Source organism: Silurus aristotelis (assembly GCF_946808225.1).
Source record: "Silurus aristotelis genome assembly, chromosome: 14".
Classification (NCBI taxonomy): domain Eukaryota; kingdom Metazoa; phylum Chordata; class Actinopteri; order Siluriformes; family Siluridae; genus Silurus; species Silurus aristotelis.
Window position 1 is genome coordinate 17,525,835 of NC_139587.1, and position 23,986 is coordinate 17,549,820.

Sequence of the window (23,986 nt, forward strand, 5' to 3'; positions counted from 1 at the left end):
TAGGCAACAACGAAAAGGAAAAAAGGAAGCATCCTTGAGAGGAACCAGACTCTAAATCTAAACCCATCCTTTTCTGCATGAAACTGGATGGTGTTATTATAAATTATTACATTTTACAGAATGAAGGGAAGCGGCAGTACTGTGTGTATTGCAAGGATGTTCAGTTTTAAGATATTGTGAATAAGAGCCCCTGGAAGAGATAAGAACCTGGGTGAGATTGTTCAACCAAGGCTAAACAGCATAGCACATACTGTTCTGAGAAAGATTTATAATCTACAGAAGAATGCGAGCTTCCCGATATGGGGTCGTATTGCTTTCATATCTGATAAAGTCCCCTATGCATTATTTATAGATCTTATAAAAATAGTATGGCTGCAACAGAAAATGTACACCTAGTTAACAGTCTAAAGGAGTAAAAGCAGCCATTTAAAGTATGCAGCTACTGTAAGGAGTTTTTGCTGGGGTGGTTGAGTGACAAACTGTGGCTAGTTGGAGTGGATTGAAAATGACAGTTTTATTAGTTTGACATAGTCTAGTATCAGACGCTTTTTGTTATATATATATATAAATGAAGGCTGCTGGTGTTTATTTCATTTTCTAAAAATAGTCCTTTCTCAAATCTCTTGTTTGAGGTAGTCTGCAATGAGGGACAGGATTTTACAGTAAGCGCTCAGGGGGATTATGGAGGGGGTTACTGTAAAATCCTATACAAAACACTAGTTTCTACGGCAACGGCATGGTCAAGCTGTTTGAAGGTGGCTGCGCTGACCAACGTCAAGAGTAAGCAGTGATAATCAAATTCTGATCATCACTAAAAGTGAAAGTAATTGGAAAATAATTGGAAAACTAGGTCAAAGATTTTTCACATTATTCTCTTGAATAGTTTTTGTGCCAATTTTTTAACATACCTAATGAATATACTTAATCATTGGTAATTACTCTAAATTCTGTACATGCCTAAAGTTAACCAAGCCAAATGTATACACGGATAAATTTGGTTATTAATATTTATGGAATTTAACACATTCTCCAGTCACTCATTCAGTACTGGTTTGTATCTAAACTGCTGACCTTTGCTGTGCCTACCTTCGCCAGCTGGACATGAAACTCCTTGGATGAAAGATTAAATAGCGAAAGATGTGATACAGATAGTCATTTCAAAGAATGATGGATTTGGGCATATCTTTATGAACTAAACTGCAGCGCTACACAATAGCTTTCCTGGCTGGAATCAGACTGGTTTGATCAGTTGATGCAAGAACAAAAGCTTCAGCATGCTTTATCGGAAAAAAATCTCTCACAAAACACAAAATATATCTGCTTGAAAACACTACTATTGTGTTACTTTGGCTTGTACAACCTAACCAACTAAATTAGCATTTACAATTTTAGTATTGTTTTTAGATATTTAATCTTCAGATAAGTGAATATTGCCATTAAGTGACCATGGTAACCCGGAAAGCCTTATGGTTAGACTTTATTATCTGCCACATAGAGCACTCGAGTTTACCTGTGTTGCCTAGTAACCGGCTCATTAACACCTCCCATAGCAGCCACTAGTGTGAATCAAAAAGCAAACTGGGGGAGTATATCACAGTTCTGCCTTTAAATCCTAATAAATCACCACATTAGAATTGCTCTGCTTTTTTTTCTTTTTACCATAGCGTTCGCCTTTCAGGTAAAGACTTTAAGGACTTAATCAGCCTGCAAAAGAAAGCACACCTAAGGTTGATTTCATTCAGAACAAATGAGGGAAAAATCACAGGGATTTTAAATGAAAATTAGGCAAGTGGAATGTCATGGAAACAGACCCCCCTCTTTGAAATAGACTCATATGGTGCATATTCTTTATTTATCTAATAAACTGAAAGAAAAAAAAAGGAATATTCTATTGTAACACATCAAATATGCAGTGTTATCGTTTTGTGCAGACTGATTGCACTTTACAATTCAATGAAAAACGCAAAGCTCATCTTTCATTTGTACAGATCAATAATTCAGAAAACTTTCTGCTGTGTGTTTGAATGTTACTTATGACTCACTGCAACAATAAACACAGTTGATTTCCAGCACTTCAGCCCAAATAGCATATTTCAGCATGACACAAGATGAAAAAACATTTATCAAAATGCAGCCTGCATTACATATCCAGTGCTTCCTAGCTGAATAAGTAACGCACAATTTGTTGCAAGTTAACTTGGATTTAAAGTATAAAGATTTGTGTGAATGGGTGTAAGATTTCATAGTAAACAAAACAGCAGATGATGCTTTGTCTCACCTGAGCTGTTTGAGGAAGTCGATGTCAGAGCTGCTACTGATGAGTTTGATAAACTCTTCATAGGACGGTGCATACGTGTACGCTTTCTTATGGTGTTCGTTCACTTGTTCCCGATGTTCCAGCTGAGCCAACAGCATTTGGTTAATGTAATCTGGATCACTTAGAACCTCCACTAATGGCTGTAACACTGAGAAAGAGCGAGAGGGGAAAAATAAAAAAAAATTTTAAACTCGCTGGATACATTTTAACTACTCCAAAGTGAACAACAAAAACACCATAATTTGAAAGTGATGAAACCAACAAGACATTTAAATCCGGTTTTACAGATGTTTTCCAGCGCAGCAATTAAAATGTGCATGTTAAGAAATGAATAGTGAAACAATGAAAATGATTTCTGAATGTATATATAGCTTTCAGATTTAGAAAAATAAAGTAATACGTTTTAACTAATGATGAGAGAAGGTGAGAAACAGTTTTGGAAAATTAGGAAGTAAATAAAAATAAATACAAATAAAGAAATACCTACTTGGGGGGAAAAGGTACATATGTCCTAAATACATGTTTAATATTCTGCACTGAAGACCAGATTCCCACCAATATCAAACTAAGATTAGATGTAGAAAATAAATGAATAAGGCAAATGAGTCATGGCTGTGTGCACAGTCTGACTCAAAACCAGCGAACCATTACAGTCTTGGACAGTCTTCGTATTTCACTTTTTTCCAACTAATTCAGTTCTTTAAAAAAAAAAAAATGCAGTTCAGCTACCATTTGCAAACAACTGCCAAGAAAAAGCTACAACCACAAATGTGCTCATGCAAGATAAATAAATAAAAACACATTTTCTTCTAAAGTTTGTAAAAGAATCATTTTTCTATTTCTATGTCAATCCCTGGCGTTCAAGGATCGCAGAGTAAAGGATTGTATCTGTTTAAAAAATATATAAAAAACATGCACCAATCTAAACAATCAAGTGTAAAATTGCTAGCATCTCCTCTACCCCATAAATATTGTGAACAGACTCAAACAGTTTTGTCTTTAGAAACGCAATTAACTGAGTAAAATATTGCCTTCCGGGACTGTAATTTACAAGATGCTGAGATGCCAAAAGAACCATAAAAGAATTAACACGGAAGTTCAAGTGAAAATCCGAGGCCTTGTCTTTAATAGCAGGACACGGATGGTTGAAGCTCCATTCTGCAAATTAGTTCCAGGCTGACAAGCAGAGAGACGCTAAAGGCCTGTCCATGCCCCGACAAGTGCGCCTTATTGCTCATACTGAGGCAGAAACAATATGACTGGTATGGTTTAAAGTATGAATACAACTTCTAATATTAGTAGTAACAAATTGCAGAAGTGATATTAAGAGGAACGAGAGAGCTAAGTAAATAATAATAAAAAGAGAAATGAGTAGCGATGCATCTATACCTATAATAGAATACAGTATTGGTCTGACACAAAGCTTATTTACTGTGAGATGATAGACAGACAGACAGACAGACACAGACATACATACATACATGTGTATGTATGTATATACACACACACACACATACATACACCTACACACAAATGTGGGCTGGGGGCTGACACAAAATGCCAGTGATCTGGACTTTATTTGGCATTCTTGATTAATCGTCTTGAATAGAGAATGCACCCTGAGCATGCACAGCTGAAACGAGTGAAAGCAGATGGGAATTGTGTCAAAAAGATAATGAGAAGCATTAAGCGGTGACATAAGCATGAAGAGAAACTGTCACATGCAACAGCGCTTTGCTCGTTAGTCAAGTTGCAATTAATAACACCTTGCACTCTTTTCTCCATGCCCATACCTACTGTTCTGTGCACTCGAGTCAGCTATCCTAGAGCTCTCTATTAAAGATGGCAAAAAAAAAAAAAAAACCTGCTTGCAGCAACAAGAATAAAACAGAGTTTAAACAAATGTCTCATGGTATTAATATTAGAATTGATAAAACCAAAAATCTACATCCATATAAGGGAATAGAAAAATATATATTTACACACATTTCATTAATTATAATTTTAATATAAGCTTCCTAACCATTATCCAGAATGCACAGTAGATCCTTGCCAATGCTTAATAATTCTATACTCATATTAGGGTGATATGTCTATTAAATGCTCACATTCTCTTGAGGGAGGGGAAGAGGGAGAGGAACAATAGTTAATTCTCCTTCGGAGACTGATTTTAATAGTGATTTCATAGCAATTTGCAGACAAATTAAGTATATGATTTGATTAGAACCATAATTAAAAGACCAAAGTCAGGGGGTAACAGAGAAACAAAATAAAACCATGGGTGGACTTATGATCAGTTCATGTAGCAGTCCTCGAGTCCATTACAGCTCACTAAAATAAAATTACAGACAGATCAGATGGAATTGGTTGAGATGCTTGCACTCAGGTAGAAAGCAAAAGTTTAGAAATCAAATTAACAGGTCTTAAAGGAGCCCATTTGCAGTGATGACAGATGTGGAAGTCTGCTTTAGGCAAACAGATGGCAGTACAAAAAGGGGAACAGCCTGTAACAAACAGAAATCACTAGTACTCTCACAATGATGCACAATCAACAAACAAACCCAAAAGAACAGATTTGTAGCACTCGATATGGCCACTGACAGATGTTGCTTAGTAACAGAGATTTGAAAAAGCAAAAAAGTCAAATTAGGCTCTGTGCATTTCCGTCACCTTGCTCTTTTCATCGAGCGTGTGAGTTAAAAAAGCCTGCCCACGCTGTCTGCAAAAAAGTGGGTCATCTTCTGCATGCACCAAACTGTCAGGTAAAAACACAGTGCTTGAATACAGAATGTGGTTTCTATATATTTATGTGCATAAGACGAATTTAATCCTGGTGCATTTCTAATACAAGATTAAAATTGTCCTACTCTCAATGGATCAATTCAAACTGATTTGAGAGCCATGTGGATGGAAAAGTCAGTAATCAAACAGTCAAGAGCTTCCTGCTAATTATTGGAGCTTATAAATAATGGTGCCACTTTACAAGCATGACACATTTGTTAACTGCTAACAGCTGTAAAACTGAATACAGACTTCATGATGTGTAGGTATAAACAACGCTTTAAAAGGTTTGCCTCTTGTGACCCACTCACTTTTTGCATGAGGAGAGCAGTTATACTGCAGAGCAAACTAAAAATGCTGCCTATGGCGTTTGCTTTGGCATGCTGATGTGAGGTACAGGGCACAAAAGCAAATCTTTTCTATTTACTGGAAAAGGCTAGACTTTGAGATATTACTTTACAGGTAAAATGTACTCATGTACACAAAGACACTTATCTAGCACTTTATTAGGAACACCTACACGTTCATGCAACTATCTAAGAGACAATAAAGCATAAAACCATGCAGAAATGAGCCAACGGCTTAAAAAAATCAAAATGAAGTGAGAAAATGTGAACTCAGTGGCTTTGACTGTGGAACTGATGGTGCCAGGCTGGTTTGATATTTCTATAACTTGCCCATCTCCTTTCATTGAGTAGCAGTTATTTAAATGAAAGGTCTTGTTGAAAAAAACAACAGCAAACCCACACTTGTTCAAGCAGACAGAAAAGCTACTCAGAGCAACTTAGCCACTCTGTTACTACTGTGATGATCAGAAAAGCATTTCAGATATATCAGACCTTGAGGTGGATGGCCAACAACAGTCCACAATGAGCACAGACTCACCGTATGTGTACAGAAGACTGGAAAAAAAGTAGCCACACAAATGGATGGGGTCAGAATACAATGGCAACAACACATATTCATGGAGGCCACCTGCCTTGTGCAAACAATCCAAGCCAGTGGAGTTGGTGTCATAATGTGGTGAATATTTTTTGGCCTGTTTAACAGAATACTTAAAATAAAAGTCTACTTAGAAACTTTAATAAATTATACAATGCAAAATAGGTCAACCTGGACCAGAAAGACAAAAGAACTTTCCATCATCATCATGTGGAATCCATAAATAATTAAAGATGTTGTCAGAGGAAAAGGAGGCACTACCTAGTATTAGGTACTGTGTTACTTCAAAAGAGGTCAGACTGTAGTTTATGCTGCATAGTACTGCCATATTAAGTGCAACTTGAGAACTTCTATAAACTGGTCTAACAAAGAACCAATGGCACTTGAGATTCTAGTTCAAGTTCATTTCCTACCAATCTGAGAGAAACATTTAAGTCGAGACATTGAGGTCAAACATGGTGAACTTAACTGCTATATTTATAAAGAGTTTAAATATTTATTTCATTTCATTTCAGTTTATTTTTCTTTGCACATCAATTGATTTCATTATTCCCCAACCCTGAACACTAATATGTATAACAAAAACAACTACACATTAATGCATCATGAAGAGTAAGCAGAATAGTGAGACTTGCATTTGTTATTTGAGTAAAAAAAAAAAAAATAGGTCACCTTTAGTGGCGATAACCTCAACGAGGACGAGCCGGAGACTGCGGGAGCGCGAGTCTCGCGAAGGTAGCAAGCAAAGAACAAGTATACGTGAACAGCAGCGCAGGAAACGCATCTCCTCCTTAGGACTGCACAGACACGGATGGAGCGGGAAGGCCCTGGGTAACTCTTCCTGCCTACAGAGGGAAGACAAGGAGATAATGAGGGCGGAAGTGATGAAGGGAGGAGGAAAGGGATAGAGGGAAGAAATGAAATAAAGCCATAATGTAGACAGAAAGTTTTACGTGAAAAACAAAAAAACAAAACAGAAAATGAAGACATTGAGTCAGTAAGAGTGAAACGGAGAGCGAGAGCAATTGACAGAGACGCCGTTTGCTTTAAAATTCTACTTTGCTAATGAGCTCTGCTGATTGATCGTTTCATTGCATGATGTGCTGTTCTACTAATTGCAGCCTTCTGATGTACGTGGATGTGCTGAAGTAGCAATCCTGAATGTCCGAGCGCAGAACAACCCGTAACCGTTGAATCCTTAGAGATCTAATTAAGGACATGAGTCTTTAGTGTCTAATAATATCAGGAGAGAGGAAATAAAGAAACAAAAAGCAAACACATGCGCTCGTGTTGTATCGAAAATGTTATGATGTTGCACACATGAAACATCTAACCAGCTATTTATATTTGAAAGTAAGAATGCAGCCATGGCATCATGGCGGTGCTGAGATTGAACTCACAACCTTTTGATTAGCAGTGCAAATCCACACTCTGAGTCAACACTTTTTACTTTACAATTTTTTTCATTTTAAAGTAGTACATTTAGATTTCCTACGCAGAATATTAAAAGATGAAATGTTGCAGGTTTAAAACTGTTAGAATTAAACTGAGAATTGGGTCAATTTATTGGCAATTTCAACTCGTCATAAATAATTAAAACCTCACCAATGAAAATGATGTCTCACAAGCTAATAAAAAGTAATTAGTAAGCAATATTAGGTAAGATTATGCCTAATTATTAGAAAATGGGTTACACTAATGATGGCCAATGAATAAAAGAGGCACGTCATACCTGGTGTTCGAGGCTTTTAGGTCACAGAAATGGGCGTGGAGGTTTTTAACCATATTGTTACAAACGATGTTAACCATGTCCACCTCGGAAAGGCGTGTCCTCAGCTGCTTCACCATTTCCCAGAAATCTTCAGCCAGCATCTGATAGAGCTGGCCCTCATCTCGACTCAGAGGCACATACCATGAGAGGATGTAATCTCTATAGCTGTAGTCAAACACTAAAATGGAGAGAAAAAAGGACGCCAGTTTAATGACTTGCTCCTAAACCACACAGCATCTCACTAAAGTGATTACACCACTCATATTTCATATCAAAACTGTGTCCAAAGTGTCAATATTTTGTGAGCACATTGCTGTCTAGCGCTGCCTTAAACCTCCTGGGCATGGAATTCACCAGAGCTGCACAGGTTACTGAGATCCTTTTTTACTCCTCCATAATGATGGATGGCCTGAGCACCAACCTTCCGCTTCTGCAACTTCTAAAGCAATGCTGGCAGCACTCATGTGTCTGTTTTTGAAGCTAGCTTCTGCACCTGACGCGCAGCATGAGAACTCAACTTCTTTGATTGACCCTTGCGAGTCCTGTTCTGAGTGGAACCCGTTTTGGAAAACCTGTGTGTGTGACTAATTTTCAGGGTGTTACCGATCTTCTTATAGCCAAGGCCATCTTTCTACAGAGCAACAATTCTAATTCTCAAAGCCTCATAGAGTTCTTTGCGATGATCATCCAGTTGTTCAACATGGCGAAGTGTAATCAAAGCACCAAATCTTAACTGCTTTAATAAATACATAAATTTGTATTGTCCTTTCAAGCAAACAAAAACATGAGCATGAGGAATAGGAAATTTTTTGACGGCTATTTTGACAATAATGGTTTTATGTTGAGTTATTGAGTTATCTAAAATATATCCAAGTTTAATTTCTATAGTATTTCCCTTGAGAAGATCTCCCTTAATAAGCACAAAATATTAATTCATTCCCCGAACTCGACCAAAAGTGTCTCAGGACCAGATGGCATGAAACAGAGCTTCTGAGGCAAGCTGTAATTCATGAACACCAGTAAATCACCACAAAAAGCAGATTGGACAAAATGCCCTTGGTGCCTCTCTTGTGTTTGTCCAAACACACTTTGACATGACATTTGAGTTGTCAGGCTGCCCTGACAAGAACGGTTTTCTGTCCAAAGCTGTATTAAGCAGAGAAATTGCTCTATAAGAAGGACACAAACAACTCTAGAGAGACCATCTGAGGAAGACAAAAGGACCTGGTTCCAAGCAACAGATGGCTTTGGGTTGGTACCACAGCCAAGGGAAAACAATTGCAACTCTGTGTAGACACTAAATGTCTTTGGGCTTCTTTAAAAGCATTAACTCTAGTTACAAAAGCCCATTTGTAAAAAGCTGATCCAACCGCATTCTGTGATCACCTTCTGTTCTTTACTGCTTAGATTTAGCAATAGGCGCATGAAACAACACTTCTTACACAATGGCAAAGTTGTACTAAACAGGAAAAATGCGTGGCCTGGTTATTCGGAAGGCTGGCTCCAAGATCAAGTTTGATCCTAAGATTGGGTCAGTGCCTGTGTGGGTTTTCTTCTGGTCCTTTGGCTTTCCATCACCTTCCAAGAAAACATGTCAGGAGGATTATTAGTTGGGGGTAAATTGCCTTGCCTCTTTCCAGTGCTTCTGGATTCATTGCAACCATGACCGGGATGGATGGATAGATGGAAAAACAACTAATATTTCCAATAAGCTTTTCAACAGGGTTTCTCTCCCAATCACCATCTTAAGAGCCTCATTACGTTATTGATTAAATTAATTTCATGTGGTAATATTATTCAAATAGAAGATTAAAAACAAAATGACAATTACAATGACAGCACAGAACTGAGCATCTGCTGCTTTTTTAGCAGCTTCATTGTAAGCGGTCTTCTCTACAACTGGGAGTGAGTCATGCTGGCATTGCTTCCACTCGGTTTACCTAAGCCTGTAAGGCATGTCTCAAGACTCAGAGAGAGAGCGCGAGAGAGAGAGAGCGAGAGAGAGAGAGAGAAAGAGAGGGAGAGAAAGACAGACAGACAGACAGGCAGGCAGACAGACATATATAGCATGATAAATATAGCGATAAACACACAGACGTACAGCGGAGACACAATAATTCCCAGACATACCAAATGTATGCAGAGCAGACCCTCTGTTAAAGTAAATATTTACTCCCAATCATCTAGTTAAGACAAAGACAGACAGAGAAGCTTTTTGGTGGCTTTAATCTGGGCTAGCTCTACACCATGACTCTCTCCTTGTCAAAACTCCACAGCATCATCTATCTAGCAGATTGCAAAAAAATCATATGTGTAAAGGCCAAAAAGTACCAAAAGGACACGCTGACCTGAAAGGGCTTCATCGATGCAAGGCAGAGTGTCTAATTATAGACACATTTCAGAAATCTCAGTGGTAGGTTCCACACATACTGCCAGAGCACACCATAGCAAGGCTTCATTAGTTTAAGCTAAGCTGTCTCATCGGAATAACAATCAATTTCCATTAGAACAATATACATAATTACTCGCATCAAAACACATGCAAACAATTTTAATAGACATATTATGAAAAACAGCACACTGGAAATAAATTTGCATCTTAGTTGTGCCCTGATAACACAACCTCTCTGAAGCGCTCCCCTTTCTTACAAATTTAAAGACAAACACATTATAGTACAAACGAACTAGCCTCCTCACTACCTCAGCCACCTACACGGTCAATAATATTCGTAATGATCACAAAAATGAGTGGGGAAACATCCCGCACTGTGTATTAAAGCCAGCCTATTTTATTTTTATTTTTTTTAAGATTCTAGAGGACCTGATTAAACTTACAGCAATTCTTTTTATTACGTCACATCTTTTTTCAGTAGAACAGTATTTATTTTACAATAGTGTTAACAAGGAATTTAAGCTATTTTTTATAACCGTATCATAGACATAAATCTAACATTATACAACTAAACAGAAAAGGCCCATGATGTGATGTGTCTCATATATCTGATCAGCGCTTTGGCAGGAATAAGCCTTTCAGGGCAGGAGGCAATTCATAAAATAATAAATACTGCATAAAGAAAATTGTGTACTGAATTATTAAAAGAAGGTATTGTTCTTGTGGAGTAAAACCACAAACTGTACTGACTGGATGGATAGATGGATGGATGGATGGATGGATGGATGGATGGATGGATAGAAGTAAAGACAAAATCAGCTCACTAAAGAAATCTGCTCATCTCGGTTCATTTCAGTTCATCCAATTTCAAAGCACACAGGATTTTCCTTCTATGCTCGCATTTGTGAAGGCTACACTGCTGTACAATCACCAAATATGAACAATCTCGCAAACAGACATGTGACGACAGATTGCAGTTTTCTGATGTTCTATCAAAATGTAGCCAAAAAAACCCTACTTTTTTTTTTTTAATCAGTGGCCTGACTTCACAGTCAAAATAAAATAGCATCATAATCTAATCAGAAAAATTTTTTTTTTACATCTGCATTTTATATTATTAATATGCATATAGTAAACCAATTTAATTGATAAGGCATTGCAGCATGGTTTTATGAAACATAGATAAATAAAGTCATATTGTTAACTGATGTTGCAATGGGCATATTTACAGTGCCTTGCAAAAGTATTGACCCCCCTTGGCGTTTTTCCTATTTTGTTGTCTTACAACCTGGAATTAAAATGGATTTTTGGGGGGTTTGTATCATTTGATTTACACAACATGCCTACCACTTTGAAAATGCCAAATATTTTTTATTGTGAAACACAAGAAATGAAGACAAAAAACAGAAAACTTGAGCGTGCATAACTATTCACCCCCCCCCAAAGTCAATACTTTGTAGAGCCACCTTTTGCAGCAATTACAGCTGCAAGTCTCTTGGGGTATGTATCTATAAGCTTGGCACATCTAGCCACTGGGATTTTTGCCCATTCTTCAAGGCAAAACTGCTCTAGCTCCTTTAAGTTGGATGGGTTCCGCTGGTGAACAGCAATCTTTAAGTCATACCACAGATTCTCAATTGGATTGAGGTCTGGGCTTTGACTAGGCCATTCCAAGACATTTAAATGTTTCCCCTTAAACCACTCGAGTGTTGCTTTAGCAGTATGCTTAGGGTCATTGTCCTGCTGGAAGGTGAACCTCCATCCCAGTCTCAAATCTCTGAAAGACTGAAACAGGTTTCCCTCAAGAATTTCCCTGTATTTAGCGCCATCCATCATTCCTTCAATTCTGACCAGTTTCCCAGTCCCTGCTGATGAAAAACCTCCCCACAGCATGATGCTGCCACCACCATGCTTCACTGTGGGGATGGTGTTCTCGGGGTGATGAGAGGTGTTGGGTTTGCGCCAGACATAGCGTTTTCCTTGATGGGCAAAAAGCTCAATTTTAGTCTCATCTGACCAGAGTACCTTCTTCCATATGTTTGGGGAGTCTCCCACATGCCGTTTGGCGAACACGAAACGTGTTTGCTTATTTTTTCTTTAAGCAATGGCTTTTTTCTGGCCACTCTTCTATAAATGCCCAGCTCTGTGGAGTGTACGGCTTAAAGTGGTCCTATGGACAGATACTCCAATCTCCGCTGTGGAGCTTTGCAGCTCCTTCAGGGTTATCTTTGGTCTCTTTGTTGCCTCTCTGATTAATGCCCTCCTTGCCTGGTCCGTGAGTTTTGGTGGGCGGCCCTCGCTTGCCAGATTTGTTGTGTGCCATATTCTTTCCATTTTTTAATAATGGCTTTAAATGGTGCTCCATGGGATGTTCAAAGTTTTGGATATTTTTTTTATAACCCAACCCTGATCTGTACTTCTCCACAACTTTGTCCCTGACCTGTTTGGCGAGCTGCTTGGTCTTCATAGTGCCGCTTGCTTAGTGGTGTTGCAGACTCTGGGGCCTTTCAGAACAGGTGTAATATATATATATATATATATACTGAGATCATGTGACACTTAGATTGCACACAGGTGGACTTTATTTAAGTAATTACATGACTTCTGAAGGTAATTGGTTGCACCAGACAAGTTATTTTTTTTTTATTTCACTTCATCAATTTGGACTATTTTGTGTATGTCCATTACATGAAATCCAAATAAAAATCAATTTTAATTCCAAGTTGTAAGGCAACAAAATAGGAAAAACGCCAAGGGGGGTCAATACTTTTGCAAGGCACTGTAGGTCAGAAGAAGAATGTCCTCTGTGTTGTGTCTCTCACTTTCCACTCTTTTTCTTATCCTGTAGTTTTGAATCCCAGTATGTCACCTCTCTCTGTTGTTATGCTACTAATGAGATTCTTGTTAACCTGCCTTCACTCTCTGGCCTCTTCCACTCAATCTTTACTAAGAGCGGTTCATTTCTGTACCTTCGATGTTGACTTTCTTAACGGACTTCTTGTGAGTGCATTAATGCAGTTAAAACTCCAGTTTCGAAACTTAAAAAAAAAAAATCCATAAAAACTTTTCCCTGAAAAAAAAAACTTTTACAACCACAAATAATTTTGTATCACAGCACATAAAACTAAAAGAAATTACTACAAAACTAGACTACCACCTCCATAACCACAAAATGTTTATATGAGACGCTTTGCATTCGCGTTCTTTTTTTAATGTTATTTTATTTTTTTATAATAGTCTAAGTCTACATGTTCTACCACAAAGTCATTTGTATTGCTTGCTAACCCAAACTCCTCAGCTCAACTAGGCTCTGTGGTGGTCATGGCTTGAATGAATGTCCAGTATTGCAAGAGCTTTCAAAATAAATGATGTGTGAAGCATGGTTAAGCCAGCTCAGTGCAATAGTCCTAAAGCTTACTGTTCCCGACACCACAAGGCTGCACTGTAATAAGTAAACTACGAAAAAAAGAATAGTAATTTAGTAGCATGGCAACTTCAAATATTGAAACTGCCAGGAATAATGACCAGTACTTTGATGCTTTTAATTACCAAAACATGTAATAATCAGTACTTTGATGCTATTATTTTCAATGGAGCAATACTTAATACATAATATTATATATATATATATATACACAATAAAAGAAAGCACTTTAATATTAATTATTAATTATTATTAATTATTATTATATTATTATTATTATTATTATTATTAATTATATTAATATTATTTAAGTACTTCTAATGACCACTACCTCATTACCTCTAATAACAAGCACTTGACCGTTACCTCCCTACCTATAAAAACAAGCACTTAATGACCACTACCTCATTACCTCTAATGATCAGTACCTCTAACCTCCAATGAGGAGAACTTGTAATGACTTGTTCCTTTTCACATCTAATAACTAGAACTGCAATGACAAGCACTTCATGTTTCCTCAAGAATTCTAGTGTCAAATACTTCTAATGACCGATACAAAGTCTAACGAATAGTACCTCCAACAATACTTACTTCAACACTTCAAATTAATTAGTTCTGATTATCAAATGCATTTAGACCAATTATTATATTACACAGTCAAACCGAATGGCAACACAGCAACTAGATATGAACCTGGTGTTTATCATTCATCTTCTAAATAAATGGCTCAGTGAAAGTAAATTGTCTTGTTTGCTAGTGGTGCTCACATACCAGCTGGGATGTACAAACAAGCCACAAAAATCTAAATCAATTTCTCTATTAAAAAAAAAAAAAAAATGAAACTGAGAGACTTTCATTTACATATTAGACGAATTGCATAACAGGCACAGCCTGGCGTGGTTTAAATTTATACATTAAAAAAAAGGAAAGGAAATTTCCAAGTACTGGACCAGAACTAGGCAAGCTAGAGAAAGTGACTCATAAATGCAATAAACAGACTGTTTTCACAACCTAAAGCAATTTTTTTTAGCCTCAGTGTTGTGTTCCTCAATCACTCATTTCACATAATGCTCTGAACTGACCCTAGAGCAATACAGAGCATGATGAGATGTCACAAATATAAATGGGGAACTTCAAAGACGTGGACATGTTCGGAAAATTTTAGAGGGTTACACGCACACACGCACGCAAAAGCGTAAATAAAGGAATGAGAATGAGGAAGTCTTGAGACAAAGGGCAAAGGTGAAAAGAGTGGTCTGTGCTAGCGAATGACAATTCATATACCATTTGCTTCAGCACAGCAGACTGCATGACATCTGCATGAGCTAAAACAATCTTTATGACTTTTCTTTTTTTTCACTTTTCTTTTTTTTCACAGCTTCCAGGACAAAACAGTAATGGAAAATTTCTGATGATTCCGATGACGAACAGGAAATTTGGAGAGTTGAAATCCTGATTATTCTAGAAGCAAGAGAGCAAAATTACCCCCGCTGCATGGGTGAAAAGCTTAGAATTGCCCCCGAGCAATCAGTAATCACCAGTTGTAGGGTGTAAACTCGGGAATGAGCATTCGTTCACTTGGAAAAATCGAATGTGCAAATGGCCGTGCTAAACTTTAGGTTATTGGACACGTGTATCACCAGGGTGATCACAAGGTTTGTTAAGCCATTGAGAATTTCAGTTCTTTCACTCGCACATGCTCTCGGGTTGAAACCTTAATGAAGTCAGTTTCAACTGCCGCCTGAGGACAGTTACAGCAGAAAGACAGGCTGATATTCTCGCTATATTACATCTGTCAAGCATGTGGACGGTTGATGGTGGTGGAACTACGAGCACACTTTCTTAGCAAGTAAATTTCAGGTATTAACAATTGTGGTATTTGACAGATAGCAATTATACAAAAGCAGTTAAGGGTCTTACTCAAGGGCCCAGCAGTGGGAGATTGGTGTTGACATTATAACCAGTGAGCTGAACTACTGCTTCCATTTAAATTCAGCAGAAGCTCAATAAAAAATAGCCTTCAATGTCAGTCAGTTGGCAACCTTAAACTAAGCTCAATCATTTGATTACGTTTTGGTATTTGGGACAGAAATTCTAAACAATTAAAACATTAATTGTGTAGCCCCACTAAAACAAAATTAAAGCAGATTGTAAAAATGTGAAGTGATCTTTCAGGTCTGGAGGCTAGCATGTAAACTAGTCAAAGTTCCCCTACACCGAAGTGAGGTACGCAATTTGTAATAAGCAATGGTAAAGTAGAGCTTCGAGATCACCTTCAGTCAGACAGATAACTCTATTCTACTCTTCTTCATCTCTCTGCAAAGTTAAAACAGCTCACTCTCATCAATCATATCCAGATTAGAGTTGGACATGAAATTTGTTCATACCTATTTTCCAAGCTTAAAAGTTCAATATGACCACTTCTTCAGGGATATTTGTTCACTGTAATCAAATCTCTTTACTGGAATCAAATGTGTAACATGAGATTTGCTGATGGAATTTTCCTGGTAGTGTCACTTCAGTGCCAGACATTTTTTTTTTTTTTACAAAGGAACAAGTAACATTATTGGAGTTGTTAGCATTCTTGTCATTATTACTTCTCTACTCACCCTCTTTCAGCGCTTTGTCCACATTGTGCGACACCACTACTCGTCTGGTCTGCGCAGAGTCTAGAAGTGGTACTGAAAACCGTCCCTGTGGAACACAAAACACAGAATCTTTTGGAAAGGGATATGTGCAGTAATAAAGCCACTGCAAAACAAACTGAATTTAACAATAAGGCAGGCATCATTTTAAGTCAAGCAAGTGCATCCAAGGTTGCCATACATACTCATAAACGCATACATTTATTTTGCTGATTGGCCATGTTCTTCCAGTTTTAATAGAACTTTTAGAATGCAAAAATACACTGATATTACCACCACTTCAATATTATAGGCTATTTTGGGTATCTTCATGACATACAGTCCTAATTGTGTCCATTCCCACATTTCCCAATGAGAGTAAAAACTTATGAAGGCACTGTGTATTGTTTGCATCTAAACACATAGCAGTTTGACAGACTTTAAATCTGCATTATGGAGTCAGATTTTAAAAAAGGAAGAAGAAAAAAAAAAAAAAAAAAAAAAAAAAAGGAAAGTAAAGTAAAATTACCCTTGGAAATGCCCATGGTATCATGGTACCTTATTGAGGTAGTAGATCAGTGATTAAGGCTCTGAATTACTGATCCAAAGGTCGTTGTTCAAGCCCTGGTATCGCCAGTCTTGGGCCCTTGAGCAAGGCCCTTAACCCTAAGTGCAGGGGGTGCTGTATAATGGCTGTCCCTGTGCTGTGCTCTGCCCCAGCTCCTAACATCGCTGGGATATGCGAAGAAAGAATTTCACCTTGCTGTAAAATGTACATGTGACAAGTATAAAGCACCTTTCCTTTTTCTTTCCTTTATACTGCACAGAAAATTACTGGATTGCGTCAATATTGTCACATTACTAATTCTTACAGCCTGCTAGCTGGAAAGATCAGAACAGAATAAATAAATAGTGACTGTAGCTCATTTTGAAACCCTTTTTTTTTTTTTTTTTTTTTTTTTTTTTTTTACACATACAAAAATAGCACTCTATAATATATATTTGTCGATTTAAAGGTAAAACACTAAAATACAAAGCTAGAAGCCCCCAGCCAGATAATAATGAATGAAACACGGACGCTTGTTAATTCTTGACACTGCCTTCTGGATATTTAATCAGTGTACCTCTATTAAAAGTGTGCATAGGTTAAATTTGATTGGAAAACGCATTCAGTCACCAAATGCCAAAAACATTGTATCGTACGATTAAGGATGCACGTCCTTCAAAATAAGTGATGACAATTAGGTATAAAATCAACTCTTTGGGATGTCACATGAGGTAATTGGGCTAAGATAAGAGTTTAGCTTATTAGAGACACACCCAACATACAAGTGCACTTCAGAGGTATACAATTACTCACTGCAGCTTAGCTGTTTCTATGAACAATTTGCATGTCCTCGTGAACCCCGTCCAGATATGGAAATGGATTATTCAACAGTAACTGAATATCATTTGAATGCTGGACCAATCTCAACTCAAATAATGGTAGTGACATGATAGTGGCATTTCAGCAAGCACTGTACTGAGTGGATCAGTTGAGTGGATTAGTGTATCAGGAGCAATCATTATTGGACTGTACATCCTCACTGGCATCAACGATCCATTTCGAAACACAGATCTGCAGTTAGCTGGATATTTCAGGTTAATGTTTTTAGCCAAGCAGTGGCATCCTAACAAGACTATATTCCTTATACAGCTGCACCAAGGCCAAAGATCTGCTCTCAAACTGTCCACAGCAAATGTGCACCTATTCAGTAGGTTTATCTAAAAAAACAAAAAAAAAACACATGACCAATATGTGTCAGTGCAAGATAATCACATGGTCAGCCAGTGACTATACAGATAAGGATGGGTAGCTTTACTGCATTACATCTCGTGCTTTTCTGCTTCACCCATGAGCTGCGTGGATTTTCTGTGCATGTTATCCACTTTGTATGGATTGTCTCAAGCTTCTCTGGATTTCCTCCTACAAATCCTTTAATAGGTGGACTTTCAAACACATCCCCCTCCCACCCACTCAAGTGTGAATGTGTGTGGAAAACTGTGTGCATGATGTGCTGTCTCACATCCATTCCAAGGGTCCACCATGACCCTGACTAGGATACACAGTTTAGTGAAGATGGATGGATGATAGATTGTTGTGTATCTTCTTACCATTAATCTGTTGAATAAATCCAGCAGCTTGGGAGACTGCCTCTTAGACGGGTAGAACGGGATGATCTTTGGTGGACTCTTTTTGACTATCAAGCCCAAAGTGCCCAGGAGGAAGCAGAAGAGGGCGAAAGAGACGTAAATGAAGAGTTTAAGGAAAAACGAGGTTACTGTGAGTCCTCCGTAGCCGGACTGAAAGAGCACAGCGACCGCCGCGATGCCCAGAGTGATCGCGGGCAGGAGGCGGCATGAGGGACCGGGTATGGGGGCATCGCCACTGCCACTACTGCTGCCATTAACATGCATGCTGGTGGAAATGACATGGCCTCACAGGCGCGAACAGGACAGACTTTATGCCCCTCAACTTTCATTCATTTACCCACCTTGTACCCTGGTTTTGGTGGAGCACAGAGCTACGGACAGGCTGGACCGCTACTCCGCGCTGAAAACCCGAAGCCAACCTACAGCTCTGCTGACTAGCATCTTACTTTTGTTACCTCAGCGTTATCGATGGCATGTGAACTGCATATAAGCCGAGGCAGCCAGCAAACCAGGACACCTGCAGAGCCCATATAACGGAGCTAGCTAGTCAAAACAGCCAGGTATTTTCTATTGTCTTCGAGTATAGTGTAAGTGCGAGGAAAAATAAAATCACCGCTATCTGATGTAGCCCAAGCAGGGCATTAACTCGGATATCTACACCGAACAAGACTACATACTACACAATACCAACAGAAAATTAGCAACTTTGTTTAGATAATTAAGACCCCCAGTGTTTTTCTGAGCTAATGGCTACATTCATTTACTCAGCTCTGAACGAGTGCCCAACTTTCCAACCCCGCAAATAAATTATAAAACAAAAAAAATCGCAGACTCGCATTCCGGATATGTTAATTCCACCATAAATCCGCAGCTGAAGGCGCCATGTCCAGAGTAATATCCCAGTCCAAACAGCGTGTGTTTAGGTTACGGCGCTTTTCGTCAGCCTTTCTGGAGAGGAAACGCGTCTACACTGACGCACGTGACCACGATCGACCAATCAACGACCAGCCCGAACTGCGCACCGCACCTAATGGGTCAGTCAATCGGTCGCGTTTCTAATATCTAAAATGAACAAGCAGGATTCAGGCTGGACATTGTGGAAATAAAATAGTGTCAGATCAAGCATAAACAAACAAACAAATAAAGAAATAAATAAAAGCCTGAGTCACGAGGGCATTTAGGTCCTCTAGGGAATAATGGAAGTGAAACCCATATTGGTCTCTGTGTGAATTTCTTTTTCAAGTTTCTTGTTCAAAGCTCTGTTTCAAAACAACTAAATATTCCAGATCCGTCTTTAGTTTTCATACTAAAACAGCAAGTTATTATAACATTTTTAATGTACTGAGGCAAATTGGGACAAACTGTTCTATGGTCAGACTAATCGAAATTTTTATTTCTTTTTTGGAAACCATGCACACCACATCCTGCAGACTAAAGAGGAGAGGGACCATCAGGCTTATTATCAGCGTTAATTTAAAAAGCCACATTACTGATGGTATGAGAGTGCATTAGTGCCTGTAAATTTTTTTCAGGGAAGGCCTTGCATTTTTGAGCAAGGCAATGCTAACTGTATACCGCATCTGTTACAATAGCATGCAGTTGTATTAAAATAGTCTGGGTGCTGAACTGGCCTGCATGCAGTCTAGACCTTTAACCGTTTAAAAACAGTTGGTGCAACATGAAATAAAAAATACAACAAAGGACACCCAGAACCGTTGAGCTATTAGAATCCGGGATCAGACACATTTGGGACAACATTCCTCTCAACAAAAGGTCTGCTTAGTTCCCAGATGACATGATGCTACACAATTGTAAACATGGACCTGTCCCAATTTTTTTTACCTGTTTTAACTGTTGCAGTAATCAAATTCAAAAAGACCTTATATTTTCCTTAAAATGATGATGGCCAGGCAGAGGGACTGAGCTGGGAAAGATGTGCTGCAAGTTAGAGCCATAAAGGATGGATATGTAAATGTGTTGACTAGTGAGGAGGTTGTGTTGAGAAGATGGAGAGAGTATTTTGAGCAGCTGATGAATGAAGAAAATGAAAGAGAGAATGTTGGATGTGTGATGCTGTTTATTGTTTTACAGTCCTAGAATAAGGATTTATGAGATTTGCAAATCATTGCATTCTGTTTTTATTTACATCCGTAAAAAAGATTTAATTTATATTTTGCCTGTAGTACTGTCACACATGAATCTGATTATTAATCAAACAATTGCAAGCTAGTCAGTGAAACAGAGCACAGATTTAATTATGATAAACAGAGAGCAACAGAGGGTAGTTTTTTGTTAATACTTTCACACCGTTAAGTCATTTATGCCTGGTATGTGTGGAAAATAATGTTATATTACGACAGATAACCCAACAAGGAGGGAGTAAAAAAAATGGTGGAGTATGACAAAACTTTATAATGTAAACACACGTGTATTGGATTTAGTGTAAATCTGGTTTATAAAAAAAAAAGTGTTTTTGCGACATCTGCTGCTTAATTGATGAACAGCAACCCAAAAATGCACTTCTTTAGTTGTAACTTTACAAGTAAAGTATCTGTAACCACTGTATACTAACTAACTGTAGCTAGTCTATTGCAGTCCATATGCACTTTCTTAACCACTCATGACCGCATTTAGGGGTCGCCACAGTGGATCATCCGTCTCTACGCTACTTTGTCCTCTACATCTGCCTCTTTCAAACCAACTACCTGCATGTCTTCCCTCACCACATCCATAAACCTTCTCCTTAGCCTTCCTCTTTTCCTCCTTCTTGGCAGCTTTATCCTCAGCATTCTCCTATTGATATATCCCATGTCCCTCCTCTGCATGTCCAAATCATCTCAATCAGGCCTCTCTCACTTTGTCCCCAAAACTTCCTACATGCGCGGTTCCTCTAATAAACTCATATCCAATCCTGTCCATTGTCGTTACTCAATCTTAGGATCTTCAGCTCTGCTACCTCCAGCTCCACCTCCTGTCTTTTAGTCAATGCCACTGTCTCTAAACCATACAACATAGCAAAATTTACCACAGTCTTATAAACTTTCCCTTTCACTCTTGCAGATAACCTTCTATCACAAATCACTGCCACTCTTCTCCACCCTCTACACCCTGCCTGCACTCTTTACTTCACTTCTCTAACACACTCTCCGTTAGTCAAGATTCAAGGCAAGTCAAATAGCTTTTATTGTCATTTCTACCATATATAGCTGACGCAGTACACAGTAAAATTAAATGTTTTCCAGAACCCTGGTGCTACATTAAATAACTATATCACACAACATAAAGTTACATAACACAACACAAACACAGAGCAAGGACTAAAGTAAGTGTCCTTGCCACATAAAGTACATCGTGTGCAACCGTGTGCAAACAGTGCAGAAAAAAATACAGACAACACAAGACAGTGTGGGACAGATTTGTTTTTTTATACACAGAATACAAAATAGCCGGCCAGCAAACCTATTGTATACTCAGATTATACAGTAATGTGATTATGTATATGTATAATGTGTATAATATATACATATGTAATGTGTATAAAATGATTAAAAATAAATATAATATGGGTGGTGGAGTGGATTGAGATGAGTCGTGTGTGTTAAATTCATTTTGTACAGTTACAGTTACACACAGTTGAGTAAGTGTGTGTGTGTGTGTGTGTGTGTGTGTGTGTGTGTGTGTGTGTGTGTGTGTGTGTGTGTGTGTGTGTTATGTACAGTTCAGGATTACTAATTGCTTGAGAAAGGAAACTGTTACACAGTCTGGCTGTGAGGCCCGAATTGGCAGGAGAGTGAAGAGTGTGTGTGACAGGTGTGTGTGGTCGTACCCAGTGGGTTTTCTCATTCTCTTTCAAAACACCCACCTTTCAAAATCTTGTTAAACCATCTTGTTAAACAATCTTGTTAAAAAACTCTCTGCCATCTCTCCTAAACATCTCCATGCTTCTACTGGTATGTAATTCGATTCCTTTCCATTCTTCATCCTCTTAATAGCTGCTCTCACATTCTCCTTACTAATCCTATCTACCTCCTGCTTCACCATCTTCACATCATCCAACCTTTTCTCTCTCTCATTTTTCTCATTTCAGCTGCTCAAAATACTCCCTCCATCTTCACAACACACTCTCCTCACTAGTCAACACATTTCAATCTCCATCCTTTATTGCTCTAACTTGCAGCACATCCTTCCCAGCTCAGTCCCTCTGCCTGGCCAATCAGTTTCCTTTTTTTTTTTAGTTCTTACTCTCCTCCTCTTAATCTTCACCTTTAAAGTCATCTTACAGACCACCATCTGATGCTGTCTAGCTACACTGTCCCCTGCCAACTCCTAACAGTTTCCAATCTCCTTCAGGTTGCATCTCCTGCATAGATTATAGTCCACCTGTGTGCACCTTCCTCCACTCTTATACGTCACCATATGATCCTCCTTCTTCTTAAAATATGTATTTACCATTGTATTTACTATTTGCCATTTCCATCCTTTTTACAAAAGCTACCACCATCTGCCCTTCCACATTCCTCTCGTTAAAGCCATACCTACCTATTACCTCCTCATCACCTCTGTTCCCTTCACCTACATGCCCATTAATGTCTGCCCCAATCACTAATCTTTCCGTCCTAGTTACACCTTCTACCACTTCATCTTACTCACTCCAGAATCTTTCCGTCCTAGTTACACCTTCTACCACTTCATCTTACTCACTCCAGAATCTTTCCTTCTCCTCCATCTTACAACCCCCTCGAGAAGCATAGGCACTGATGACATTTATCATCACCCCTTCAAATTCCAGCTTCACGTTCATCAACCAATCAGAAACTCTCTTCACCTCCACTACACTCTTAATGTACTCTTCCTTCAGGATCACCCATACACCATTTCTCTTTTCATCCACACCATGAGAGAACAGTTTAAACCAGGTCTGGGCATTTAATGTCGATAGGGGGGCCACATGAAAAAACTGTGTTGGAGGGCCGAACCAATGATAAATTTAAATGTAAGCTGCTAGTAAATAAAGTATTAAAGCGATTAAAGCAAGTAATTAAACAGTTTAAAACAAAACAAAAAATCACTGTTTAATTGTATTTATAACTTGTTAATCTTCACAAATACTAAAAAGGTGTTTTGCAGTATTTAAAAAAATAAGCAGCTGAACAACTTTATACAAAAAGCAATAAGTGCTTTTGATGTTTTCAGTTTAGTTTACTTGTTTAGTAAGAAAAATCCAGTCTGTCTTGGGCTTGAACAAGTGCACTGAAATCTGGCTGAATGTCTGAGGTGGCTATGCGAAGCTGAGAGGTGATCGTCAGTTATAGAGGATCTGTATCTGTATTTGCAAAGTTTTGTAAGAAGCTTTTCTTGAGTTTGCAGCTTGGCTAGCAAAGCCTCTGACTTCTTTGTGTGCTCTTCGTCAGATAAGCTCTTATATTTCTCCTCGTGTTTGGTCATGTAGTGGCGATTCAGATTGTAATCCTTAAAGACAGCGACTTGTGTACCACAAACTAAGCACACGGCTTCACCTTTGACTTCTTACTCACTTTCCACT

At 38.4% G+C, this 23,986-nt stretch overlaps 1 protein-coding gene across 2 annotated transcripts in view; it reads right to left on the reverse strand.

Moving 5' to 3' along the window:
* snx25 (sorting nexin 25) overlaps positions 1-19,424 on the reverse strand; it is a 38,807-nt gene extending 19,383 nt beyond the window's left edge. Inside the window, exons 1-5 of one of the 2 annotated variants that reach the window (XM_083561580.1) lie at positions 18,406-19,424; positions 16,237-16,321; positions 7,773-7,989; positions 6,713-6,885; positions 2,279-2,465 (exon numbers count right to left, since the gene is read on the reverse strand). In XM_083561580.1, coding sequence (XP_083417706.1) covers positions 2,279-2,465; positions 6,713-6,885; positions 7,773-7,989; positions 16,237-16,321; positions 18,406-18,708 — 965 coding nt within the window. In that variant the 5' untranslated portion in view covers positions 18,709-19,424. Of the gene's footprint in view, positions 1-2,278; positions 2,466-6,712; positions 6,886-7,772; positions 7,990-16,236; positions 16,322-17,611; positions 18,011-18,405 lie in introns of those variants that run through there. The other variant, XM_083561581.1, reaches the window with a different exon arrangement.
* Between the last annotated feature and the right edge of the window lie 4,562 nt (positions 19,425-23,986).